Source organism: Amblyomma mixtum, chromosome 8, assembly GCF_055824585.1.
Source record: "Amblyomma mixtum isolate Tamu chromosome 8, ASM5582458v1, whole genome shotgun sequence".
NCBI classification, from domain to species: domain Eukaryota; kingdom Metazoa; phylum Arthropoda; class Arachnida; order Ixodida; family Ixodidae; genus Amblyomma; species Amblyomma mixtum.
Window position 1 is genome coordinate 90777525 of NC_143019.1, and position 23310 is coordinate 90800834.

Below are 23310 nucleotides of genomic sequence, written 5' to 3' on the forward strand. Positions count from 1 at the left end.
TCAATGTTATTAACAGTTGATATAACAGCACCAGCGCAAGGTGCTGCTCTGAACCGCAACGGGACGTTTCGGGGAGCGCAGTAGAAATAAGTTAGCTACAGTTGATTTTAAAGGTGGGCCATCGTTTGTCATCTTCATTAACCCAAATAAAGATGCACTTTTAGCATGTGTCACCGCTCAGGTTGCATCCAGTATCAGTGAAGCATTGCTGACAGTCGCATTAAATATGCGCGAACTGATTTCATAATTTCTGCCGGAAACCATAAACGCATACTGGAGTGCTCCAGCCACTTCAGTCAAGTACTAGGAGCCTAGTTGAAAAATCACACCTAACTTGGTTCCGTGAGCGCCCAGCATATTCCTGACAATACTGTTCAAAAAATAACACTGCTTGGACGTCCCCACCTACGTGGTGAGCGGCGGTACCTCTAATTTGACACTGTGACGATATTTATTTCGAGCAGCACATACAACGCAAGTATGCTATGTTCGGGATGACCAGTCCCACACTTTACTATACATGGTGACGATCGCTTCCTACAGAAAGATGAATACAGAATGCTGAAGCAGAAAAGAAAAAAGAAAAATCTGTAACCTGATTTTATAATAAGGCGGTAGATTGAGCGCAGTCAGTATTGTATTCAATTCTTTAAACTCAACGCTTGAAACGAGTCTGAGGAGGTTTCTATTGGGAACAATTTGGCGAGATGACTACATTCATTTGTAAAAAAAACGAGGAAAACTTCTTTTGTATATATATCGTTATTTCTTGTACTGTTTCGCTACTCTTAAACTGGGTGAATATGTGCAGCTCTCTGACAGGCAGACGTTACAAACTACAGAATTTTGGTCATATGAGACCACCGGATGGCGCTCGTTCTGTCTTTTGCGTGTTCTGGTCTTCGTTTTTTGTGCCATTGTATTTCTTTTACGACGCCAAATATAACGCTTGTAGTTATACACATCGCTTTTTTCTGCACCATATGGAGCACGTTTTGTTTATGATTTAGACTGGCGCAGGTATTTTCTTGCGCTGTATCCTCGTTTCTTCCCGCAGTTTAAACCATGAATCCCCACCAACTCGCCAAGTCCTCCGTCCTTATTAATGTTTTGTTTGTTTTCTGTTGTAGTGCCCCAAATAGGATATCAATAAATCAATGTGAAAATACACACTAATTATTGACCACTACTTGAATGCATCAAGACAAATATAGCGTAATCACGACATAAAGGCAACCGAGTGAGCGAGAGTGTTACGAATGTTACTAAAATGTGAAGTGAAGGACATATTTCGTGAAAACTGTGGCCACGACATTTTACTTCAGATGTTATTCCTATGCAAGAAGTATAAAACACATATTTATGCGTGCATCTATGATCTTGTTTCCTGAGCGATATAATACAGTTCCGTCTTGAAAGCACTATCTATTCATGAAGTGTACGCGCTCCAACTCTGCCAAAACAAGCAGGTGATAAGCTTTAAATCGCAGTTCACGTAAGGGCGAGGCAGAGAAAAACTAACATTTAGAATCAGTGTTGATTCTTATGTGACTAGTTATATCAGTGTGGAAAATGTAATTATTTTACACATTACGTAAAAAAGGCCTAAAATGACTTTTTGTGGAGGAGCGCACCTCAGTGGTTTCAATTATCGCTTAAAATCAACAATGTGAACCCGATTATGAGGCTTACTTCAGTAGTTTCCAAAAGAGGCAAAAGGTACCACGAAAGCAATATTATTCTTTTCTTTTAACTTGGAGATTAATGAACGATGTGATCAAGTACTTTTTGAAGGGTTAATAGGTAATGCCAGCAAAATTCTGTTTGCGCCGAAATGCTTCAATATTATTCAGTTGCGGTAAAATATGGCACCTATGTCCAATGTTTAAAACTGAAACAAAAGGTAGCCGATCGAATGATGTTGCCTTTGTTCCAAAAACACCACAAGACTTAATGGATTAGATTTTCAATGCCCTGAGAGAAAACAGAAAAGAGCGAAATATCATAGAGGCATTTAATACGGCTTATGTGTCTTGAAATACGAAATGATTTATTTTATATTTCCCCTTCGATTATTTTTTTCATTTTTTTATTTTTTCCTTTTCTTTCCTAATGACACACTTTTTCATGAGCACACGGTAGTAAGGCGAAGCATATGCTAGGAACAGGTTTGTTCGCCAAGAATAAACTTGGTTTCTTTTCCACAAAATCTAATTTCTGCCAAAGGATTCTTCAACTGGGGGAAGTGAAAGAACAGACGCACTGTAACCTAGGTTTATTGAGGTTTAAAGTCCCAAAGCGACTCAGGCTATGAGGGACGCCGTTGTGAAGGGCTCCGATAATTTCGACCACCTGGGGTTCCTTAACGTGCTCTGATATCGCACAGTACAGACCCACTGTAACACCGAGTGGCATTTTCTCTCGGGGACGTGCACAGCCTTAACTCCCATTAAGTGCTCATTTGTCTGCCTTTTTGAAATGTCTTTCGTTGCATTTTCTAAAATGTTTGTAAATTGGTTGTGTAAATAGAAGACGTTTTGAGAGTAATAAATACCATTTTATTAAAAACACCGCGTTCGTGGTCTATGCGTTCGGTGCACTCCTGACTTTCTGAAAGACAAGGATTCCATTTCCGGCACCTTCAGAAGAGATTTAATTTTTCTTTTCCACCACGGTAAGTAACCTATACGTTATCGGACGACTACTACTGGTCAACACCTACAACGGCGGGTTTTGTTGCCGATAAGCTGTATGTTGCTTTCGAATCAAACATGGCCAGCAATTAAACATTGAGCTTGGGCTTCCCGTTGTGATTACCGGAAATATATTAACCTTTAGCATTTCATGTAAAACACCTAGATTTGGTGAAAGATGGCTGATAATTTGGAGAAACTGCTTTACCGCAACATTTGCAACCCGTGCAAGTCGCAGATTTTGCTTTTGCTGCAAGATGGCTATGCAGCATGAGCATCCAGGTCGATTACCGCAGCTGTAGCCTAATGGTTTAAGCATACCCCTCGCATGTGGTAGCTCAGGGGATGGGTCTCCAGCGCCGCCGAGCACACATCGGTGGCGCGTTGGGTATAATCTTTCGCCTGGCCTGGTGCTCAGGTTATCTCCAGTAAAGTGCTTTCAAAACGGGTCTTGAACCCTCACTGTGTAGACGGAATTGTTTTGTCTCTTGGCAGTCTTTGCTTAAAGCTGGCCTTGCGCCGTAAAATTATTTCGTCATTATCATCGATTCGTGCGTATTACCTATTATTAAGAAAGCAATATTGCGTGTAGCAGCATAAAGAAGTTTGGGATGGAAATAAATCACTCACAAATATAATTAACTCGATCCACTGCGACAAATGCGAGTAGTCCCTCAGCGCTAGCGGTTCTTTTACATGTTGCTGTTGAGGACGGAGCGTCGTTTCTGCCTTGGGTTGGTTTTACCAAATCATTTCGTTGCTTTCAGAATCTATGTCTTTTTACCGCCACCACGCTTAGAGGTTTTCAATGTTGCGACCCTTGCCTTTGTGAAGTAGGGTCTACATTACATTTGTAGGCTTTTTCGGAAGTTTAGATCTTCGGCGTTTTTGGCGACAGCAGTCTCCTTCATACGGGCGACTGCTGTCGATAAAGAATTTTAAATAGTCTGCATTAATTACTGGATAATGGATTCTGTGTAATAGTCTTTTAAAACTTGGGAAAACATTCAAAACAAATATTTTTAAACAGTTCAGTAAGTGTTCTATACTCAAAGTCAGCACTTGCCCTGATTTTTGTGATTGAGATGACTTTTTTAAGGTTATGAAAGTTGCAGTAGCCAGTGTTAGCGCTGCTAACATGATTTACTTTTGAAAGATATGTACATGGATTGAACTCGCGGATAGAATGACTTCTTCTGAAAAGCTTTTTGTTCTCCTCCCTCCTCTTCCTCATCCTGGAGTGACATAACAAAGCCAAATCGAAGGGTTGCTCCTAAGAATCAATACAGTACATTTATTAAGAAGCAAGATGCCTGTTTTGCATGCCTCACTGCCCTTAAGCTAATTTATTTTAAGCGTTGTCTTTGGCCTTTAAACAAATAATGCCACACGCTACCTATCGCTAACAACTGTTCTGAAAAGATTCCTAAGGTAGCTACTTTCTGCGGCCCTTCAATACCTGTACATTCATGCGCTAGGAGCACAACGAACCCGAGTTAGGAACGGTCACAAAATACAACGAAACTAAGCTTTACCAGCAAAAAAGAGAACAAAAAAACTTGAAGAACACTAGTGCAAACTAACACTAACATTAAAAACTAACACTAACACTAACACTAAAACTAACACTAACATTAAAAATACAAAACAGAATCCCCCATGAAACAGCGAAGCTTACCATGTGCTTACCCTCGCAAAGTACCTGGATGGCAAAACCGCTTAGCAGCTTCAAGCTCTGGGTCATGGGTAGTGTTAAAGCGCTGGAAGCAAAATTCCTGCTTTCGCTAGTCCGGCCTTACTGCTGTGGCTGTCATCTGTGAAGACGAAATAATGCATCCCGGTCACATCATAAAGACCATTGCCACAGTAGATTGATTGGAAGGCATCTGAGAACTTCGAAAATGATAATCGCAAGAGTTTCTGCAAAAATGATGCGAAATTCCAAAATGCGCCGAGTCTGTCAGCGCTGAGCACCAGCAGAACTATTAGATCCTAGGCGGCCACCACCAAAGACCCTCGGACGATTTCAAGATATCCGACCGAACTTCGTTTTGAGCGAAATCCGTGGAGTGGCCCTTTGCAGAGACCTATTTCTTGATCTGCTGCGCGTAGGCAACAGTTCTTTAGAGTGGCGCTCCAACTCAATACAAGCTTTTGTCGAACAAATGCAGCTCCTGCATTGCTCCACAGGAAGTACATTATTTTTACGGCCGAGCGAACTTTAGCTATTGCGAACTGCAGTAATACAAGCTACCAACAACGCATCATTCGATGACCAGCGGCGTTACAACGCCCATAACGAACACATTTCTTGCCATGAAGGCCAACACCGAACACCATATTGAAACGGCATCGTGGGCTACAAGGGCGCGACCACCTCATATCTCCGACGCCTCGGCCCCGTTTGACACGTTGGCTGCTGAGTTCATCAAGCGAACAGCAGCAAACTTCCCACGACACGAAATCCTCAGAGCTGATTTGCTGCGCCACTGCAATCTGCTGGTCAACATGCACAGCAAGTGTCTCCTGGACCCCGCGACAAACATCTCTATTCACAGCCTCCGTCTTCGAGAACCGTTCGCCAGTATATCCAGCCCACACCAGTCCACCTACGAGATCCTCCTGGATGAATACCCTTCTCTACTCCGTCCTTTCAACTTCTTACTGCCCGTCAAACACCAGGTCACGCATAACATTGTGACCGCTGGCCCGCCCTAGCACGCTCGAGCCCGTCGCTTTGCTCCAGACCATTTACAGATCGCCCGCAACGAGTTCGAACACATGCTGTAGCCCGGCATTATCCGGCCTTCTTCTAGCCCATGGACGTCCCCTTTACACATGGTACCGAAGAAATCCCTAGGGGACTGGCGGATCTGTAGCGATTACCACGCCCTCAACAGCGCTACCGTTCCGGACCATTATCCCCTACATCACATCGCAGATTTCACCGCCACGCTGCATGGCACCACAATTTTATATAAAATCGATCGCGTGAAGGCCTAGCACCAAATCCCTGTCGAAACATCTGATGTACCCACAACTGCAATGATTAGACTATTCGGCCTCTGAATACCTACGCATGCCATTTGGCCTGCGTAACTCTGGCCAGATAATTGAACGCTTCGTTGACAATGTTACACGGGGTCTACCTTTCTGCACGGCCTACATCGATGACCTCCTCGTATTCAGCCGCGACACGGAGCACACTTGCAACACTACCGGCAGCTGTTTCAACGTCTCTCTGATTACGGCCTGATCATGAATAGAAGAAAATGTGAATTCCGCAAGTCGAAGCTCGACTTCCTAGCTCCCCGCGTCAACCGATCCGGCATCCGGCCTCTTCCATCAAAAGTCGACGCTATTCAAGACTTTTCACAGCTTGCCTCAATCCGCATGCTGCGTGAATTTCTCGGCCTTATCAGTTTTTATCGCCGTTTCATCCCTCACTGTGCTGGCTGGAATTGAGCTGGCTTCTCGTGCGGCGTGACGCGCCGTTCGTCCGCACGCCATCTTACATTCTAGCACCGGTCAGTAAATCAATCATTTCCGTCGTCGTGCCAGCCTCGTACTTTTCGGGTGCTTTAGGCCCTCGCCGCAGAAGCCGCAGCGAGATTGATTTCCAAGACACAGTGAGAACCGAGCTGCATCTAGAAGCACAAGCGCCCTCTAAGCTCCCCTCGCCAGAGGGGTCCCAGCCTACCCACCACCATCAAAATCGATGCACCTCTGACCGCGTTCGCCCTATAGAAAAATTTCGAGTGTGCAGGCTATGTAATTACCGAGGGCAAATTTCAACTGCATTTTCAGAATTTCCCCTCGAGATGTCTGATCGTGCCGTGGCGCTTTGGCTGTCACTGTTCGTACTGAAATAAAAAGCAAGCCCTCTGGAGCCCGTTGCCCTGGAACATGACGTGGGCTACCAGAATTAATTGCCAGCACTGGCCTTAAATAGAGAGTTGTTGCAGTGCAGGGAACATATGACAGACATCCAGCGCCTGGACCAGTGACTCCTCGGTGTGTATTACTCCTGCCGTACGAAAAATGTTGCTGCTTAATTAGAAACGAAAATAGGAACAGAGCTACGAAGTGTTCCCGGAGATATTTATTTCTCGTGTTGTTTACTGCGCAGCCACTGTCCTTTTATTGCGAAAGCACTTATGCGGAGTTCAGAGGTTAGCAAAGTCCTCGCTTGCCGATGTATGTACGGAGGCTCAGAGCCTAGCAAAAAGAAATAGCTTCAATATCCACGACTGAGCGCTGAACCTGTGGCGGCGCGAAGAGATAAGCTTCAAAAGCCGCAGCGTGAGCCCACTTGGCTATCACGGTTGTTTTGTTATTAAACATAGTATATAACTATGTAAAAATTTTGAGGCAGCCGAAACACCCGACGTTGTTTTTATTCTTGGCCCAATGTTAAACGGCACTACATTCTGGCGATGTGCTTTGCGAGGCGTCATCTTCACCAACTTCCATCTGGTTGGTTGGTTGGTTGGTTGCCCTCAAATAAAACGGCACATACCCTCTATGGGGGAGTGGCCAAGACACAGGCGGCGAATTCTGCAGCAGTGCTCACTCCTCGTCGTCTTCTACGTGCCACAGATCCGTGCTTTCCCACTGATTCGAATGTAGTGAGCATTCTCAGTAGATTTTTTTTTGCTGCCCCTAACTTGCCATTTTGCAAGTCTCAAGTTTTGTCACGGATACGTGTAATTCTGCGATTTTTAACTAGAACTTTCGTTTGCCATTTAATTCAGGAGTGAATCTATTTACACTACAGGTCTTTCTTGGAATCCCTTAGCTCAGCATTAGAGGTTACGGAAGGTTCTCTTCATGCTTGTTTTCGGAGAAGAAATCAATGTACTTCTTTTTAGACAACAGCCACCGTTTTTATTTCTCTTAAAGAGCCTGTGGAATGGATTCGCTCAATCATTTCATCATCATTTTCACGGTGGTGGCACTAACGCCTCTGATAACTGTCCCTGGCTGCTGTGCACGAGATTGTCGGCAAAATCCGCATGAGTGCGATGCGATGCAGGTAAGATCAAACAATGGTGTTTTCTGCTCTAGAAAGAAATATAACTGATGTGCGGAACTTCCTCTCAAGAATATATTTTTTAAATCAACTTTTACGCCTGAACTTGCACAAAGGATATCTATGCACACCGAAGGGAGTGATGAGTAAGCTTTTCCGTCGCACTGCGCGAAGACACTTCGTGGGGCACATTTTTCCAGATTTGCGAACAGTTTGGTTCTTTCAGTCCGATTAAGCAATGATTTACTGAATTTTATTTTCAGTTAACTTGTAGGGACGCATGTATTGCTTTTGCATTAGGCCAGGTAACGGCATTGCAAGGTTGTATAGTTGCGGAACGCACTGATTACAAACGCAGAGTGCTAAGGTGACGTGGAAAGTAGCAGGAAGCTTTAAAAACTGCAACATGATGATAACATGTCTATATGTATTATGGCGTTTTTCAGTTGGCATGTGGTTCTTACGGCATTATAATATTCGGGGTTTATCTATGCGTGTAAAACAAAATTTCTTTGCAAACCAGGCAGCTTCCTTTAAAAAGCAGAAGACATTTGCCTTTCAGTTTCAGTTAATCGAGCTTGTGTGTGCATTTGAGGACTTTTAAACATTGTTAGTGAGGAATACGGAGGTTCACAAATTATTGGGTTGAAATTATTTTGATTCAAAACGTAAAAACGTTTTTGCTTACTCCACATCGAAATCCTCGGCTAAATCTCGTGCATCCCGTCATAAGAGGTGACGTAAATGCCTATCGAGTTAAAACAGTACCATTTGTTCGCGCTCCTGTGAATGTCGTCTTTCGACGATGATATGACACATTTTAAAGAAACTATATTTCCGATGATCAAGAAAACTAAAAATTTCAGAAAGGTGCGTAGTTGCAATATGATTATATTTGCTGTGATTCCACTTGCGCAAACATTTTGATGCTCAAGATGAAGATCCCGTTGGTGATCTGTTTGGAACCTGGAACTTATATTGAGAGTTTCACAATTACCTATCTTTATAAAGGCGTTTACCGGCTAATAGCTAAATGATTCAGCTCCCTCACGTTCGGTCATGCTCAGAAAACAGGTATCTTGTCATGAGGGGATGCCTTTCGTATTCTCATCATGCAATTCACTTTCCAACCACCCTAACTATCGTGAGCTTGCTCACGCGAGCTTCTTCCCTTCCGCTATATTTTTTTGCATATATAATGTAGACTAATTTCAAATATTTAGTTCAGCCTCTCCTAACCGCCAGACAACAAACTGGCATCAAAGCGCTAAAAACGGCAGTAGGCACAGTGCAGAGAGATATCTTTTTTTACCCACAATGAGGCCTATATAGTCAAGCTGCGACTGGCGCTGCTTTTCGCCCCAGCCAATTTTTTGTTGCAAGGAGGGTAAATATTTTCAATCTATGGGCTAAATGTACTGTCAAAATAGAAAGGCGGCTTAGGCAGTGGAATTGGTCAGACGCGACAGTTTCGAGGACTAGGTGGTGCATTATAAAATGTGTTGAGTAAATGAATATACTCTAAATATCAACTACGGCATTATAACTAGTAAGATACCACTTTGATCGCGAATGGAGCTTTCGGATCTTCGAAAATCCAAACATGCTCATGAGGCTCCGCCGGCTGATTTCGCGAGTAAACTGTGCAGGTCGACATTAACAACTGACCCGCATCCCACAGGCATATGTTACATCCGGTTTCACATCCATTCTTAACTTTGCAGGGAGGAAGTTTGAATAAAAGGACGAGAATGTTTTTAAATTCTGTTTGCTGGCTACAAACTCATTATTCCTGCAGGACAATTATTACGATGCAGAAAATGAACTAGATGACCATTCCTTTATTATCAACTATATTTGGATGCAGGTGTCCTGGTGTCCTTAATGTCCCTTTTTGCGGGTCCCAATACATTTTTTTAGTGTAACAGCGCCCATCCTGTCATGTCTATCTGTGTGTTCGTCTGAAAAGTTAGAGCTGTTTAATTTTGCAGAAAAGAAAATGCATCACTAACTAGCCCCGCAACGTGTTTTACTAGTGTTACAAATATGTCAACCTTTTAAAATGTCCGATTTTACATATGACGTACAGTTTAAACGAGTGGTCGGGCTTAGTACCACTCTTGCCTTCATTGCGGTGTCTGAATCTGGAGAAAGAGCAAAATGAGCTGAATGTGTTTTGGCAATTTTTTTCCCCAATATAATGGACAGTGAAATAGAGAACGCATCATTATTTGCCACGAGAACAAAAGATACGGCGGATAAATTTCTTCTTTTTACCAACAAGATGATGACAAAACACTGTATGAAACATAGAAGATACCTATCTGGCGTTACCTACAGCAATTATTCCGTTGATGTGGTCGCAGGTCCTGTCAGATTTTGCCGTGCTCGACGACATTGCCAGTTCGGATCCCGAGCCGCCTGTACACTGCGACATTTACCAGAGAATCTCTTTATCCGAGGACGGAACCACGGCGCAGTACACCCTGGTTTATACGATTGTCGGAGATACAACCCCGTAAGTTGCCGTCACAGGCCAGCAGGAAGTTTGAAAGATGATATATCCTGTTTATCTTGGAGATGGTCGTGCTGCACAAGACAGTTCATGCTCCGGGCACAAGAAAATGCCAATACGCGCAAGGTGCAGACTCCCGACTGACTCTTAGTGAAGGAAGCACAGCGTTTCAGCAGAAAATATTCTTAGCTGAATTATAGGCAAACTGAAGATGTCAGTGCGTACTCGCAGCTGACCTCAGGCCGGAAATCACAGCGAGCATGCGTTTTACTGCAACCGCAACGTTACCAATTTTTTAATGATGACGGTGTGCACGCTTTTCTCGAAAGTTGTTTGTTCTGTCAGCACTGCAATTAAACCGCAGAATACTTGCTGTTTCAAGGGGGCTCGTTTTTCGATCAAGCAGTTACCCCAGGGAAAAAGAGAAGCATCGAAAGCTGGCACATCACCTGCACTGGCGCCTTATCAAACACTGTGCGGAATGCTTTGCATGCCACGCTGCCTTATCGTGCATACTATGGCTATTGTTCTCAGCAACATGATTGTCCATATCTGCTGATACTTTAGGAGTATTCTAAACAGGGAAAGAGCCCGTACTCCGATACCTGTGTGTGATAAGCGCGCGGTTAACACCGTTCTTATCCTTAGAAATTAGTTTTCCAGTGTTACATGCGCACGGGCGATGCCTGTACCCATACATTCTTAGACTGTCAAGTTGTAGTTGCTCCACTTTCTCAGAAGATACCCTCCACTTAGCGCGATAAGCTTAGCCATGTTCTAAATAGCAAGTGACAAGGTAAGTGACCGTGTAGTTCCCGGCTTTCATCGGCCGCCATCAACAAAATGGATCGAAGTCAAGTACTCACTCAACAAAAATCTTCGTACGCCAAACTGGCTATATAGAGTAACTGCCAATCGCACTTAAGAACAAGTAGCAAAGGTTCTCGAAACAATGCCACACGTGAAGCGCTATACGAGACAGGACCAAGTATGCGGTGAGATATTTTACAGCAGTACTGCGGTATTGCTTGAGAGATTTGAACAAACACAGCACACATTGAGCACCAGGCACTGTGACGGGACGTTCCGAAGGCGGGTTCTCTCGCTAGTAGTTCCGTGGTTTGGCGTAAGCGCTGCTGGATCCTGGAAGTCGTGCTGCAGCGCTTGTCAAGTTAACTGCGCACGGACTGGCTGCTAGCGCTTACCGTTCCTTAATTATAGGGCTCGCCGCATGTAGTTTTGCTTTCGCGAGAAGGCGGGCGGGGAGCCCGCACAAAACTTCGATATTACAAATGCTCTCTCTAATACTTCCACCATGAGTTGCTTGTAATCGATTACGCGGCAGTGAATCCTTCTCCGGTCTTCTTTTCTTCTCCGGTCAGTCGCCGGCACTGCTATATGAAGTGGAGACTCTAGCACATGACACGCGCAAGGCTTCGCACGTTCCGCCCCTCAGTGCTGAGTTTTCGTTTTGGTTTGATGCCTTGGCATATGTGCGGTTTCGCTGCACGCCGGCTTCCTTAAGCCTCTCCGAACGTGCGCCTAACGTACTGAAATATTAATTTTGTTTTTCGTTGACATTTGCTAGCGGTAGTCAGTGCTTCAGTAGAAATGCTGCTTTATGAAAATAAACGCATGCGGAGATAAATTCCCAACAATCTCTAAAACATATGCATCTATCATAGGTGCTAAATACGCTGTTTTACTGGAATTCACACAAAAAATATGCGTGAGGCAGGGCGCGTGCACTTTAAGCCTCAATTATATCTTCATTCCTGCGGGGCTATGCCCCATAAAATTGTGATCACAGCATCTGCAAAAAACGACAGATGGGGTACAACCAAACTGCCTCGGAGTATCTATGGCGCATTAAGCGTGCTTCGTGGTTTCATGTATGAATTCAATTTATTATTTACAAATACGTCAAAAAAGATGTGCTAGTCCGCGCTAGATGGCCTCCAGCTCATGACTAGCGGCAGTGGCCAAGGCTCGAATACCCGGGTCCGAGCCGACCAGAACGGCCTCCCATTTCTCAAGAGAAGGAATTTGTACTTGATCCTCGTATGGAGTTTATTCTTTATATCGCCATAATATGTGACCATACCTGGCTGTTTCGCCGCAGAACCTGCACTCTGGATTAAAGTCATCTGGGTAGATTTTGGCCAATAGATAGGACGAAGAAAAGACGTCGTTTGAAGTATCGTCCACGTGGCCTCTTGCGCATTACCCTACGTTTTGTCGCTTGTTGAAAATTTGGGCCTTTCCAATTTGAAAGCTCGGTGGGCCGTCCGTGTCCATGGATTACTCTAAGGAGGATCTGGTATCTTTCCAAGATATCGCAAGCCAATACGCGGCAAGGAAAATACGCCATTCGACATCGCGCTATCGACAATCTGCGATCGATAGGCACCTTGAAAATCTCTTTGAATCTCTTCCCACCAAAGCTGTAGGCCACTGGTTCCAGGAACAGATTCCAAATAAAAGCATAGGCGATAAGAATGGCAGGTGAATATATGTATGAGAAGTAAACACGAAATAAATATCACACGACTGTAGACAACGAGGGGGGAGTACTGACAATGGCACTATATTGTAGGGAGCGTTATTGAGGTCCCTTCTGTCGAGTGATAGCTTTCAGGACAAAGAAAAATGAATTCCTTCCAGCTTCAAGAAACTAAGCTGGCGCCTTTTTGCTTCAATTTTCTGACAACAACAACATTTAATATATTGATAATCATTTACTGATTTAAACGCAGTGAGTGTAAAGGCAACGTTTGAGTTCTGTGTCTGCTATTGCCTCCTGTAATCACCTTCTTTGCTTTCTCCATTTTATTGCAGAATATACGACACATGCACCTTTGAGGCTGCGAACAGTACCCTGATATACATCAGCTGCACAAACTGTGTGTGGTCAAGTGCTACGGTTACCGTTAAAAAAAATATCGACACCTAATTTTGGTGGTACGTTTTGTTCTCTACAATGATGCTGACGACACTACTGTGCAACTTTTGCGCATATAACTAATAAGAAGTTTGTGCAGTTATTTTCTTATCATGTTAGAAAAAATAATCTAAAAATTGTTGATACCTTCAAGTATATAGGTGTCACAATTACACATAATCTGCAGTGTCATACACATATTAATAATGTGTGCTCGATGGCTTCCCAAAAACTTTACATTCTCATGAAGAATTTGGAGCATGCAACACAATATGTCAAATCGATAGCTTAGAGAACACTCATCCGCCCATCCTTGGAGTACGCTTGTGTTGTCTGGAGCCCGCACCAAAAATTCTAAAAGATAAACTGAAACGAGTTCGATGAATGGCCGCTCATTTTATTTCGTGAAGATACATTAGAAAGGATTCAGTGAGAGAAATGCTAAACTCATGTTGGTTCGAGTCACTTGAAAATCGATGGAAGAAATCAAGACTAAAGCATTTCTTTCAAATAATTCAAGGGCACTTTAACATAAAAACAGACAAATATTATCAGCCTCCGGTAAGACGGAACGCGAGAACAAACCACACTCGATCAATCAAGCCTTAGGACTCACGTGCTGATGCTTTTCTGTTTTTCATTACTCTTTTTTTCCTGATGGGATCGAAATTTCGAATGCTTTGCCTGTTGAAGCTGTCGAGCAATCCGACGTGCACAAGTTTTAACGTTCCATCGATATTTTGTGTCGAGGGCGCCCAACTTGAAGCTATGAGATGAATTTTGTCTCTTGTACATTGCATTGTATACCCTCCCTGCAATGAGCCTCAAGCGAGGGTCAACAGTCTCAATAAATAAATAAATCACCTCGTGGTATTCGCCTAGGAACGCTGAATAATTTTTAATCAAATTTTCACTAATGCTCTTTCGGTTTCGGTTTCTACAGCCAAACGATGACTGTGACGTCACAGTCTGCTTATTGAAAACGCGACGCATGTGCAATATAATCGCTGATTCTAATTCGTTTTCTTTAAATCTCTTGATTCAGGCTGGCTTTAGCATTGCATTGAATCAAAACAACGAAGGAGCGATTATGTAGCAGTTTTTTTTGTGTCTCGCGTGGCCTGTAAGCACACTTTGTCGTCACAGTCATCCTTTGGCTGTTGAAACCGAATGAGCATGAGAAAGAGTTTTTATTATAATTTATTTAACGGCATTAGGAGAATACAATGCATTAATCTAGGTATAATTATGGCTTAGACATGATTACAAAGAAAGAATATGCTCTCAGAAAGGAGGCGTCTGTACTCCTTTAGGAGTATGCCAGTAGTCATCGTCATTATTCCGAGATTGCTGCTCATTCCAAGCGTCAGGTTAATCGTCATACAAAAAGATATTGAAGAAAACGGGACATGGCCGTGACCATCCGCCATCTTAGGAATTAAAAGCCGAAGAAAATAATGACCATTCCCGTACACACGTGTCCGAAAACAGGCTAACAGAAAGGAGGTGAGTAGCTTTCAGAGAGAAGTGTATTTAAAACAGAATCGCAGTCGGCCAATTTATGTCACATCTCAGTGAAAGGGTGAAAGCCAAAGTGCTCTATGTGATGAAGATATAAATAACACCAACGAATACCAAGCGCAGGAAAGAATATGAATGGGTAGTCGTTTCATTCATATGCGAAAACTGCTAGGGCAAGCAACACACGTGTGGATCCCGCCAGACGAACAGATTTTTTTGAAGAAAATCGTACCCTTCTGAAAAAGCGAATGCCTTTAGGCACGTTTTGCAAGAGGCCGGCAGGAACTGTTGCAAGGTGTAGCCTTTTCTCAGCGGCAATAGATCTGCCTCGGCACATCGCCCAAACAAGGCAATAAAATCCTGACTTAATCTTATTTCAGCACTGCAGTATAGAACAAGCAATTGAACCGTAAGCGATGTTATGCGCCTTCAATGGGTCATTTTACTTTAAAAATTCACTTTTATGTTTCAGCGTAGTCTGCACCTGTAGATTTTCAATACTTAAAAAGTTTTCTTTTTTGTTTTCTACTTCTCACTAGACGGCATTTTGATACTAATCTCCTTTTAAAAGGCAATACAATGCATTCAGAAACCATGTTCAAACATAACTCAAGGTATAACTGGCGAAAATCTGTGTATATATGAACGGGACAGCAGCTTTTGAATCGGAATATAAATTTTTTCTTTTAGGTTAGTTACCTCGCCGCATCGCGTCTTAGCTGTATTTTCTTTTCAAAATGAACATTAACCGCGAATTTAGTTTTTTTTTTTGCAATACGGATCACAATGACTGCTGATTTAAAGTTAGTACTTTAAACTCAATCCTATGAATATGTGAGTCTGCGATAAATTTCGCACCCCATTCTCACAGATTCAAGCTCCGTCTACCACTTTATACTCGACTATGTCAACGGAGACCATTGCTTCCTCGGCCACTCTAACATCACCGAGAACAGTGATACTAGTAAGTACAAAATCTACGTCTATGCCTTTCAACTCGACCGTGCTGCAGTACACTGCAGCATTTTTGCCTTGAAGTCGCCATGTGAGGTGTAGTGTGAGAGGCAGAAAGAGAAAAGGTTGGCATGCTGAAGGGTATTCTTACTGGCTGTCACGGAATGAGGAGAGGAATTATGAAGGCAAAAGCGAAACGAGAGAAAAAGGAAATCTTGGAAATTGGTGTACGCTTCAGTGTCAGTTTCTCCTCATCAAAGTAACAATGCAATAAAGTTGAGCACGGTGTCACGACTGTAATTTGTTAGGAGCTGTTTGATGTGAATAAAAAACGAATCAAAGAGGCAGGAAACCCACCCACTTTCACTAGCTGTCATCACGCAGACAAAATTACACCTTGCATAACCTAACCACTAGTGTCGCGTCGGCGTTAGGTATTGGTCTCTTTAACTCAGGTGTGCCACTTCTATATTTGCAGTACTGCGTAGCTTACCAACACGTGTAGTTTTGGCAGATTATAACGCAGGTCAGCAAAGCTGGAAGGGGACCTCAAGAGAACTTTCTCTTTGCGTCCAAGTAAATACCCAGGTCTGGTTGAGGTGCACCTTGAGTGGCCGCTATACTATTATGTTAGGGAGTTGATGATGTATTCTTGAGCTCATGTTCTGCACGTAGTCTATACAATTGAAACGTTGACCTGCTAATAGCCATAAGGGTTTAAGAGCTTCTGGTCAAGGAGATGACCCATCTATAAGGATTTTTGGGTGCGCGTATTGAGGGAGACGTCGAGGTGGTGCTATCGTCGCGGTGACTTTCTTCTACAAGTGAGTGCACGACTGCATGATATTTCCGAAAATACGTTACATTGCCTTCCGCCTTGAAGTAGTTATAGAAAGCAAGCGCTTTATATATAAAATTCTGCATAGTGCTGAAGCATTAGTAAGGTCAGAACATCAACCAGTAATTGTGTATCTTCAACTTGCGATCTTCAACAATGTACCACGTGTTTTACTGAATACATTAAAGCTCATAAAATTACTGACTTGGGTGACCGAAACAAATTTTCAGGAGCTAAGAGCCGGCCACAGTGGAGGTCTGTTAGGATAGTAAACTGCATCAGTCGCAGATATTGTCACGTAGTGGTGACGGCAGGCCAGGCAGTGAGGAAGAGAGCGAAAGAAGGGTTCGAAAAGAAATTGTTTAGTGGGCTGACCAGCGCCCACAAGGGACTGAAAGATTCAGCGGAGGCGAAAGCCAGAAGCGTGCTCGGCGGTAGTCGAAAAGGATGCCTGCTGTTCTTGGCAGCCATCAGTTTAATGCTGGCAGGGAACGTTCGATAGAAGGAACCAAGAGTAACTATAAAAATCTGGAAAAATGTGGAAGTAATTATTCGTGGCCACGAACAATCGAAGTAAGTCTGGTCGCATCTCGCGTAACAAACAAAATAATAAACCCCCCTGCCAGCTGCTTTAAGCACGAATGAACAAGCTATAAAGATACACGGTATTATTCCCTTCTCAAATAAGCATCGGCTCGAAGCTTTACTACGAAAAGAAAGGAATGCAAAATAACAGTGAATAAACACAGAATATAACAAGCAGTACGACTGAAAAAACGTGGCGTACGTTACGTCCATACTAAGACTTTAGTGCGCGACGTGCGCAAAGTATGGGTGTGAACGGCGCCTCTGTGATGCTGTCGCTCCGTCGGGAGACACTTTGTAGATAAGCTCTCCAATTCGAGGAATAATCTTGTATGGGCCGAAGTAGCGTCGCAGGAGCATTTTAAGGCGGATGCCTTTAATACCTCATCGTTGTAAGCAGAAGTTGTCGACAGAAATGTCACGCTTTTCAATTGGTCGAAACGAGGGTGACGTCACAGTGCGCGAATTTCACACGGGGCCAATTGTACTTTACCTAGTAACCATGCAACCAATTAAACGGATCCTATAGTGATGCTCCATGTAAGTGGGACTGAGTTTAGTTAATTGCTTAATTACCCAATTAGCCTAATTAACCTTTCTAGTCAGGGTTGATAAATAAACAACACCGAGTAGGAAATTGGTAGAGCTCGGGAATTGAACCTCGGTCTCCGGAGTGCGAGACGAGCATGCTAACCACTCCGCCATGCCAGCTCAATGGTTTCGAATGAACAAAGGCACGTCTAGTGGATACGGTGCCTTCGCTCACTCCCATCTTCCTCCCTTCCCGTTACGGCGAGGTTTAGGTGTCGACTGAGATATGAGAAACAGATACATTTTCTTTCCTCAAAAACCAATTTACCGACGAGCAAGGCGTAGAACCGAACGGGCGATGGCGTTCTATGAACTCCCTGGCAGCGTTGCAAGACGCTGTCGCGTTCCACTCTTAGAGGCGAAGCTTAACATCTTAACCACACATCAGTGACACAAGCAGCCACACCGCGCTTAAAGCTTTCGCCTCACCGCACTGTAGGTCAACAAAGAGGCCCCTGAATTTTTTTACTAAGTCCGCGGCGCGGAATGGGCGTCCACACCAATGTACGGTCACCCGGCTTGCACCCTGCGGGATGTAGGCGTAGTATGTGCGGTTAGGCATCGGTGCGCTGAAGGTAGGCGGAGATGTCGATGCAGTCTAGCGTGGTGGTTGCCTCCTTGCCATGAACGAGCCTAAACAGTGCAATCTGGGTGGCAGTCTTGCTTTGAGGTATTGTAAGCAAAGACGACGTTAGGGAGGATGGCATCTCGGGTCTTGTGTTTGGCATGCACATGCCTGGCGAGCGCGTAAGCGATAGCTTTGTTCAGACGCTCCGTAATACCGTTCATCTGCGGATGGTACGCAGTAATCCGCCGTTGGCGTGTCGCTGTAGCTCAGGCTAGCTTAGGTGAGCTCGGCCGTAAGCGCCATTTCGCTATCCGTGATGAGAACTTCTGGGGTGCCGTGACGCAAAAGGGATATATATGCTCGACAAAAAACTTTGCCACTTCAGCCACAATAACATTCGGCAGGGCTTTTGTTTCTGCGTAGCAGGTCAAGTAGTCGGTCGCTACGATGATCCACGTGTTGTCCGATGTTGACGTTAAGAATGGGCCGAGGGAGCTTATTCCAATCTGTTGAAAGAGCTTGCTTGGTTGCGGCATGGGCTTCAAAAGTACAGCTTGCCTGATTGGCGGTGTCAATCATCGCTGCCACTTCTGGCATGTTTGGTCATACTCTGCGACGTCTGCACATATTCGGGACCAAACAGTAGTGTTTATCTTGAATGCGATGACGGGTGCAGGTAAACACGAGGTTGGTTATCCGTAGGCAACCTGCATAATTTCTTTTTGTAAGCTATTTGGAAAGACGAGGAGGTTTTCTGTCTTTCTTGAGGCGAAGCTCTGCTTCAAAAAATGCCATTTTGCAGACGCAGAGAGGAAAAACCGCTCTTGAACGCTGCTGGGGGTCAGGAAAGCTTGTCGCTGGTGCTTATTCGCTGGTGCTTATGTGCCCCAAATGGCGTCCTCATCATCCTCTTCCAGTGGCTTCTCGACAGGGGCTCAAGATAAAGAGTTGGCATAAATGTCTTTCCCTCCAGATTTCTCGACGAAAGTGATGCCGAACTCCTCGAGGGTTAGGCTCCACCGAACGAGGCGGGGGCCGGAAGGGTCCTTCAAATAAGCAAACCAACAGAATGCGTGGTGATAGCTGATCACCTTGAATGGTCGGCCGTACAGGCAGAGCCGGAATTTCGACGTAGCCCAGACAATGGCGAGGCACTCCTCTGTCGTCGAATAGTCATCCTCGGAGTTCAATTGCGATCGGCTTGTATACGCGATCACTTTCTTCACTTCATCGCTTTTCCGAACGAGAATGGCGCCTAGGCCCACGGTGCATAGGTCGGTACGAATTTCAGTGTCGGCTTTTTCATCAAAATGCCCGAAGACAGGAGGGGACTGTAAACGAAGCTGAAGTTCATTGAAGGCTTCCGCTAGAGGTGCTTCCCATTTAAATGGCACCTCTGTTTTATCAATTACGTTGGAGGCTGGGTGATGCCGGAAAATGTCTCGACAAATCGCGGGTAATACGCGCATAGTCCGAGGAATCTGCGCTCTGCTTTCTTGTTGGTCGATGGTGGACACTGCGATAGAGGCTGTTTTAAGTGGGTTTGGACGTACAAGATCCTCTCTGAAGATGTGGTTTAGAAAAGCAGTTACCTATTGAATAGACACCTCTCTGCTTTCAAGGTTAGCCCGAACGGCTGCATTGCCTCCAGCACAATTCGAAGCCTTTCCAGGTGGTTATGAAAGTGCAAGGCGAAGACAACGACGTTGTCTGTGTACACGAGACAAATCTGCCGCTTCAGACCTGCCAGTTCTGTATCCATTACCCATTAGAAAGTTGCTGGTGCGGAACAGAGTCGAAATGGCACCATCTTGAACTAAAAGAGGCCATGGGGTGTAATTAATCCTGTCTTCTCTCGGTCTCTTTCATCGACTTCTATTTTCCAGTACCCACTCTTGAGGTTCATCGAAGATAAGGACTTGGCGTTGCTGAGCCGGTCGAGTGTGTCGTCAATACGGGGGTGGGGCAGACACCCTGCTTTTTTATGTTGTTCTAGCAAGAGCAATCGACGTAGAGCCGAAGTATGCCGTCCTTCTTTCTCACCAACCAACCGGGGCCGCCCAGGGGCTCTTCGGCGCCTGGATGACGTCGTCGCGAAGCATCTCTTGAAGTGCACTTGGTCCCGGGTGGCTTGTATTTCTCGTGGCTACACACAGTAGGGGATTTGGCGAAGAAGTCGGGCGTGTTAGTTGGTTCCAATGCGAAGTTTGGCAATCGGCGTTTGTCGGACTTTTGATGACGAAGAAAAGCACTCGCTGCAACTTTTAAGAAGGTTGCATATTTGATCCTGTTTGTTCGGGTGGAGGGCGGAGTTGACGTCGAAAGTGGGCCGGTTCTCTTGTTTAGGGGAATGTTCTGCGGATCGTCGAAGAGGGTGAACGCGTATCGTAGGTCGGATATTTCGTCCAAGAAAGCAATATTCGCTTGCCCGTCTTCTTCGCTGAAGTTCGTCAGTAGTACGTCAGCTTGTCGTTGCGAAAATGTGCAATTTCTCAGTGATGCAGTGATGGAGCTGTCGAGAGCACTTTCCACCAAAGGTGATGAACCTGGGGTAGATTCACTGTGGAAGGTACAGTCACGGTGAACAGGTCGAGCAGCTGGATATGTAGCCGGCCCTTCATGGCAAGGCCTCCCAAAAAGAAGGAGGCATGGGTTAAAGCATACACCGCAGACTCGAACAGGCTAATACCGAGTTCGAGCAGCCATTTGGCGCAAGCACATATGCAGTGCAGTGCGACCGTTGCACATATTATTGCTTCGTTGTGAAATCGGCAGCGGCGGCAGTTTGCTGGCGCCAGCAGAACAGAAACGGTGAACAAAACTGGACTTCCCTCCACCACAAGCTCTGTTGGGAAAAGGAAGCCGAGGGCATGCGCACTGACGACTAGACGTACAATGGGGTCAAATAGGATGGAGATGAACGCCCCGTTTGAACACATCGTATGTGTCTTGTTTGAATGCCTGAAAGAGGCCGGTAGGACACATTGGCATAAGATTGATTTGTCCAGTATGTTAACAGCAAGTTAGTGTCTACCAACACCTTCATAGCAGGGGAACTGTTCCCCAAGCATTGCTTCTGGCTAGGCTTGGGCGCACCACCAGAGTCGAGGCATGACTGGGGCACCTAGACCTCCTTCGTTCCTGCGCCACCAGTTTTTTTCATCATCGTTACATTGGCGGGCCTTGTACAATTTCCACTTGTGACGCGTGTTTCCTCCCTCCCCACATTTACTCCACAGAAAATAAACACAGTGCTCACGACACGACGATAGGGCAGGCGAGCAAGGAGGAGGACAACCAGCAGGCTGGAGCCGAGGTATGGAAATGAGAGACCAGTTTCGATGGGGAGGAGCCGGTCACCTGTCCTCCTCATCGTGGTCTAACTCTTCTAAACATAGTCAGACAAAGCGAAATCTCACTTCACTTCGTTACGCTTAGTTAGACGCTTGAAACTCTTCGGTGAAACTGCATGCGATAGCGGCGTCGCCTCCTGAAGCGAAAGCCGAGTAACCTGCTAATCACACGACCACATCTCGAGAAGCGGCGGTCGGCGCACCGCGGTCGGAGCAGTGCTGCGGCGGCTGCAGCTGCGGCGAGTCACGGGGTCTGACGTCATAGCCACACCTCCGGCGCTCCTCCTTCTCAAGGTCAACCTGCTACACCTGATGACCTCGGCAAAACATTGCGTAGTGGAAACACACTCCAAAATGTTTACTGTAGATATGCCTCACATTCCAGCCGCGTGGTATGCGAAAACCTCCGTCTCTACTTCCGGAATTGTTCCCTTACTGCTTTTTCAGCTTCTCGTTTGAAATATCTTTGCTCATCAGACATCACACCATCTATTTGCCCCTCCCTTCTCTGAGGCGCTGCTGCTTGTGCTCTTCTCCTTCAAATGTCTCACCTCCTAACACAATTCTTAATTATTCTAGCGGATTTCAATCTTTCATTGCATTTATTTTTTCCACGCTCTTCACAGAGGAGGGCTCCGTGCACTTAGGTTGGGATAGGCGCTTTAGTAGTGGCCTGTATACTGTGCTTTGACGGTGTGACTGTGACTGTCCTTGACTGTGTTGTGACTTTGGTTTTGTTTTGATTTTTTTCTTCTCTGATTTTCCTTGTGGCCTGCACTCTGATTTTCTTTACTGTTACTGAGACCATGACTGTAGTGTGACTTGGCTCTCTCACTTTTTATTTATTTATTTCGCGGACTGCACGCTGTGCTTTTTCTGTCTGCCTGTGTGACTTTCACTGTGATGTGCCTTTTGTTTCCTCTTCTTTTCAGTTTATTTGTTTCTGCTCTCATTTTCTTGTTATTTTTTTTTGTTACAGCATTTACCACTTTTTGTTTCTCTTGAACTTGAGAAATCAATTCCAGTCCGGGCACCATCTCTCTTCTTTTTATGTTTTTTACCTTTTCTGAGAGGAGCGATAAAAAGGTAAAAGGTAGAGCGAGCTGGTTCCTTCATACTATGAAATATTTCTTGCTTGATATGACTGGCCGAAATAGGTCTTCTTTTACCGCCCGCTGACCTTCCGCAATTTTTATGTTCGCGATATTACGAAAGGCGCCGCTGCAATTTTCCATTCATGCTACAACACCTTCAGCGGAGTCTCTGTTGCCAAGGCAACGGATAAAAGCAATAATTTATATTCTGAGCCTCTCCTAAAACACTGTATTACAAGGTGTACATTAAGCTGAACCAAATCATCCATGGCCATCGAAACCCCCCAATTATAGCTCGAAGAAAATCGAGATTTCAGAACTAACTTTTCCTGACGTTTTCTCTTCCTTTCAGAGTACTACTACTTGCTCACCAATCCCGACTCGGATATCTCAGAATTTCAAAGCTGCTTCAGTAAGATCGATGCATACTCTGGCGGCATCGTCACTTCCATGCGCGACGAAGAAAAATGCGAAAAGGTTCCTCCGAAGCTACACTGATGAAATACAATATGCGTCGGTATCGGAGAGCATCAAAAACATTGCGGAGTTTCCCTACGGTTTCTGGTATACTTCTAGAAGTATTTTGTCAGCCTACTACGCGAATAAATGATAATGCACTTTATTG

The 23310-nt window shown here is 44.8% G+C and overlaps 1 protein-coding gene across 1 annotated transcript; it reads left to right on the top strand.

Moving 5' to 3' along the window:
* Positions 1-7605: 7605 nt before the first annotated feature.
* LOC149333473 (uncharacterized) lies at positions 7606-23183 on the top strand. Its single transcript, XM_089557730.1, has 5 exons — positions 7606-7728; positions 10092-10243; positions 13079-13143; positions 15574-15666; positions 23038-23183. Exons 1-5 carry the CDS (start codon positions 7606-7608, stop codon positions 23181-23183), a joined length of 579 nt encoding a protein of 192 aa, XP_089413856.1.
* Positions 23184-23310: the final 127 nt, after the last annotated feature.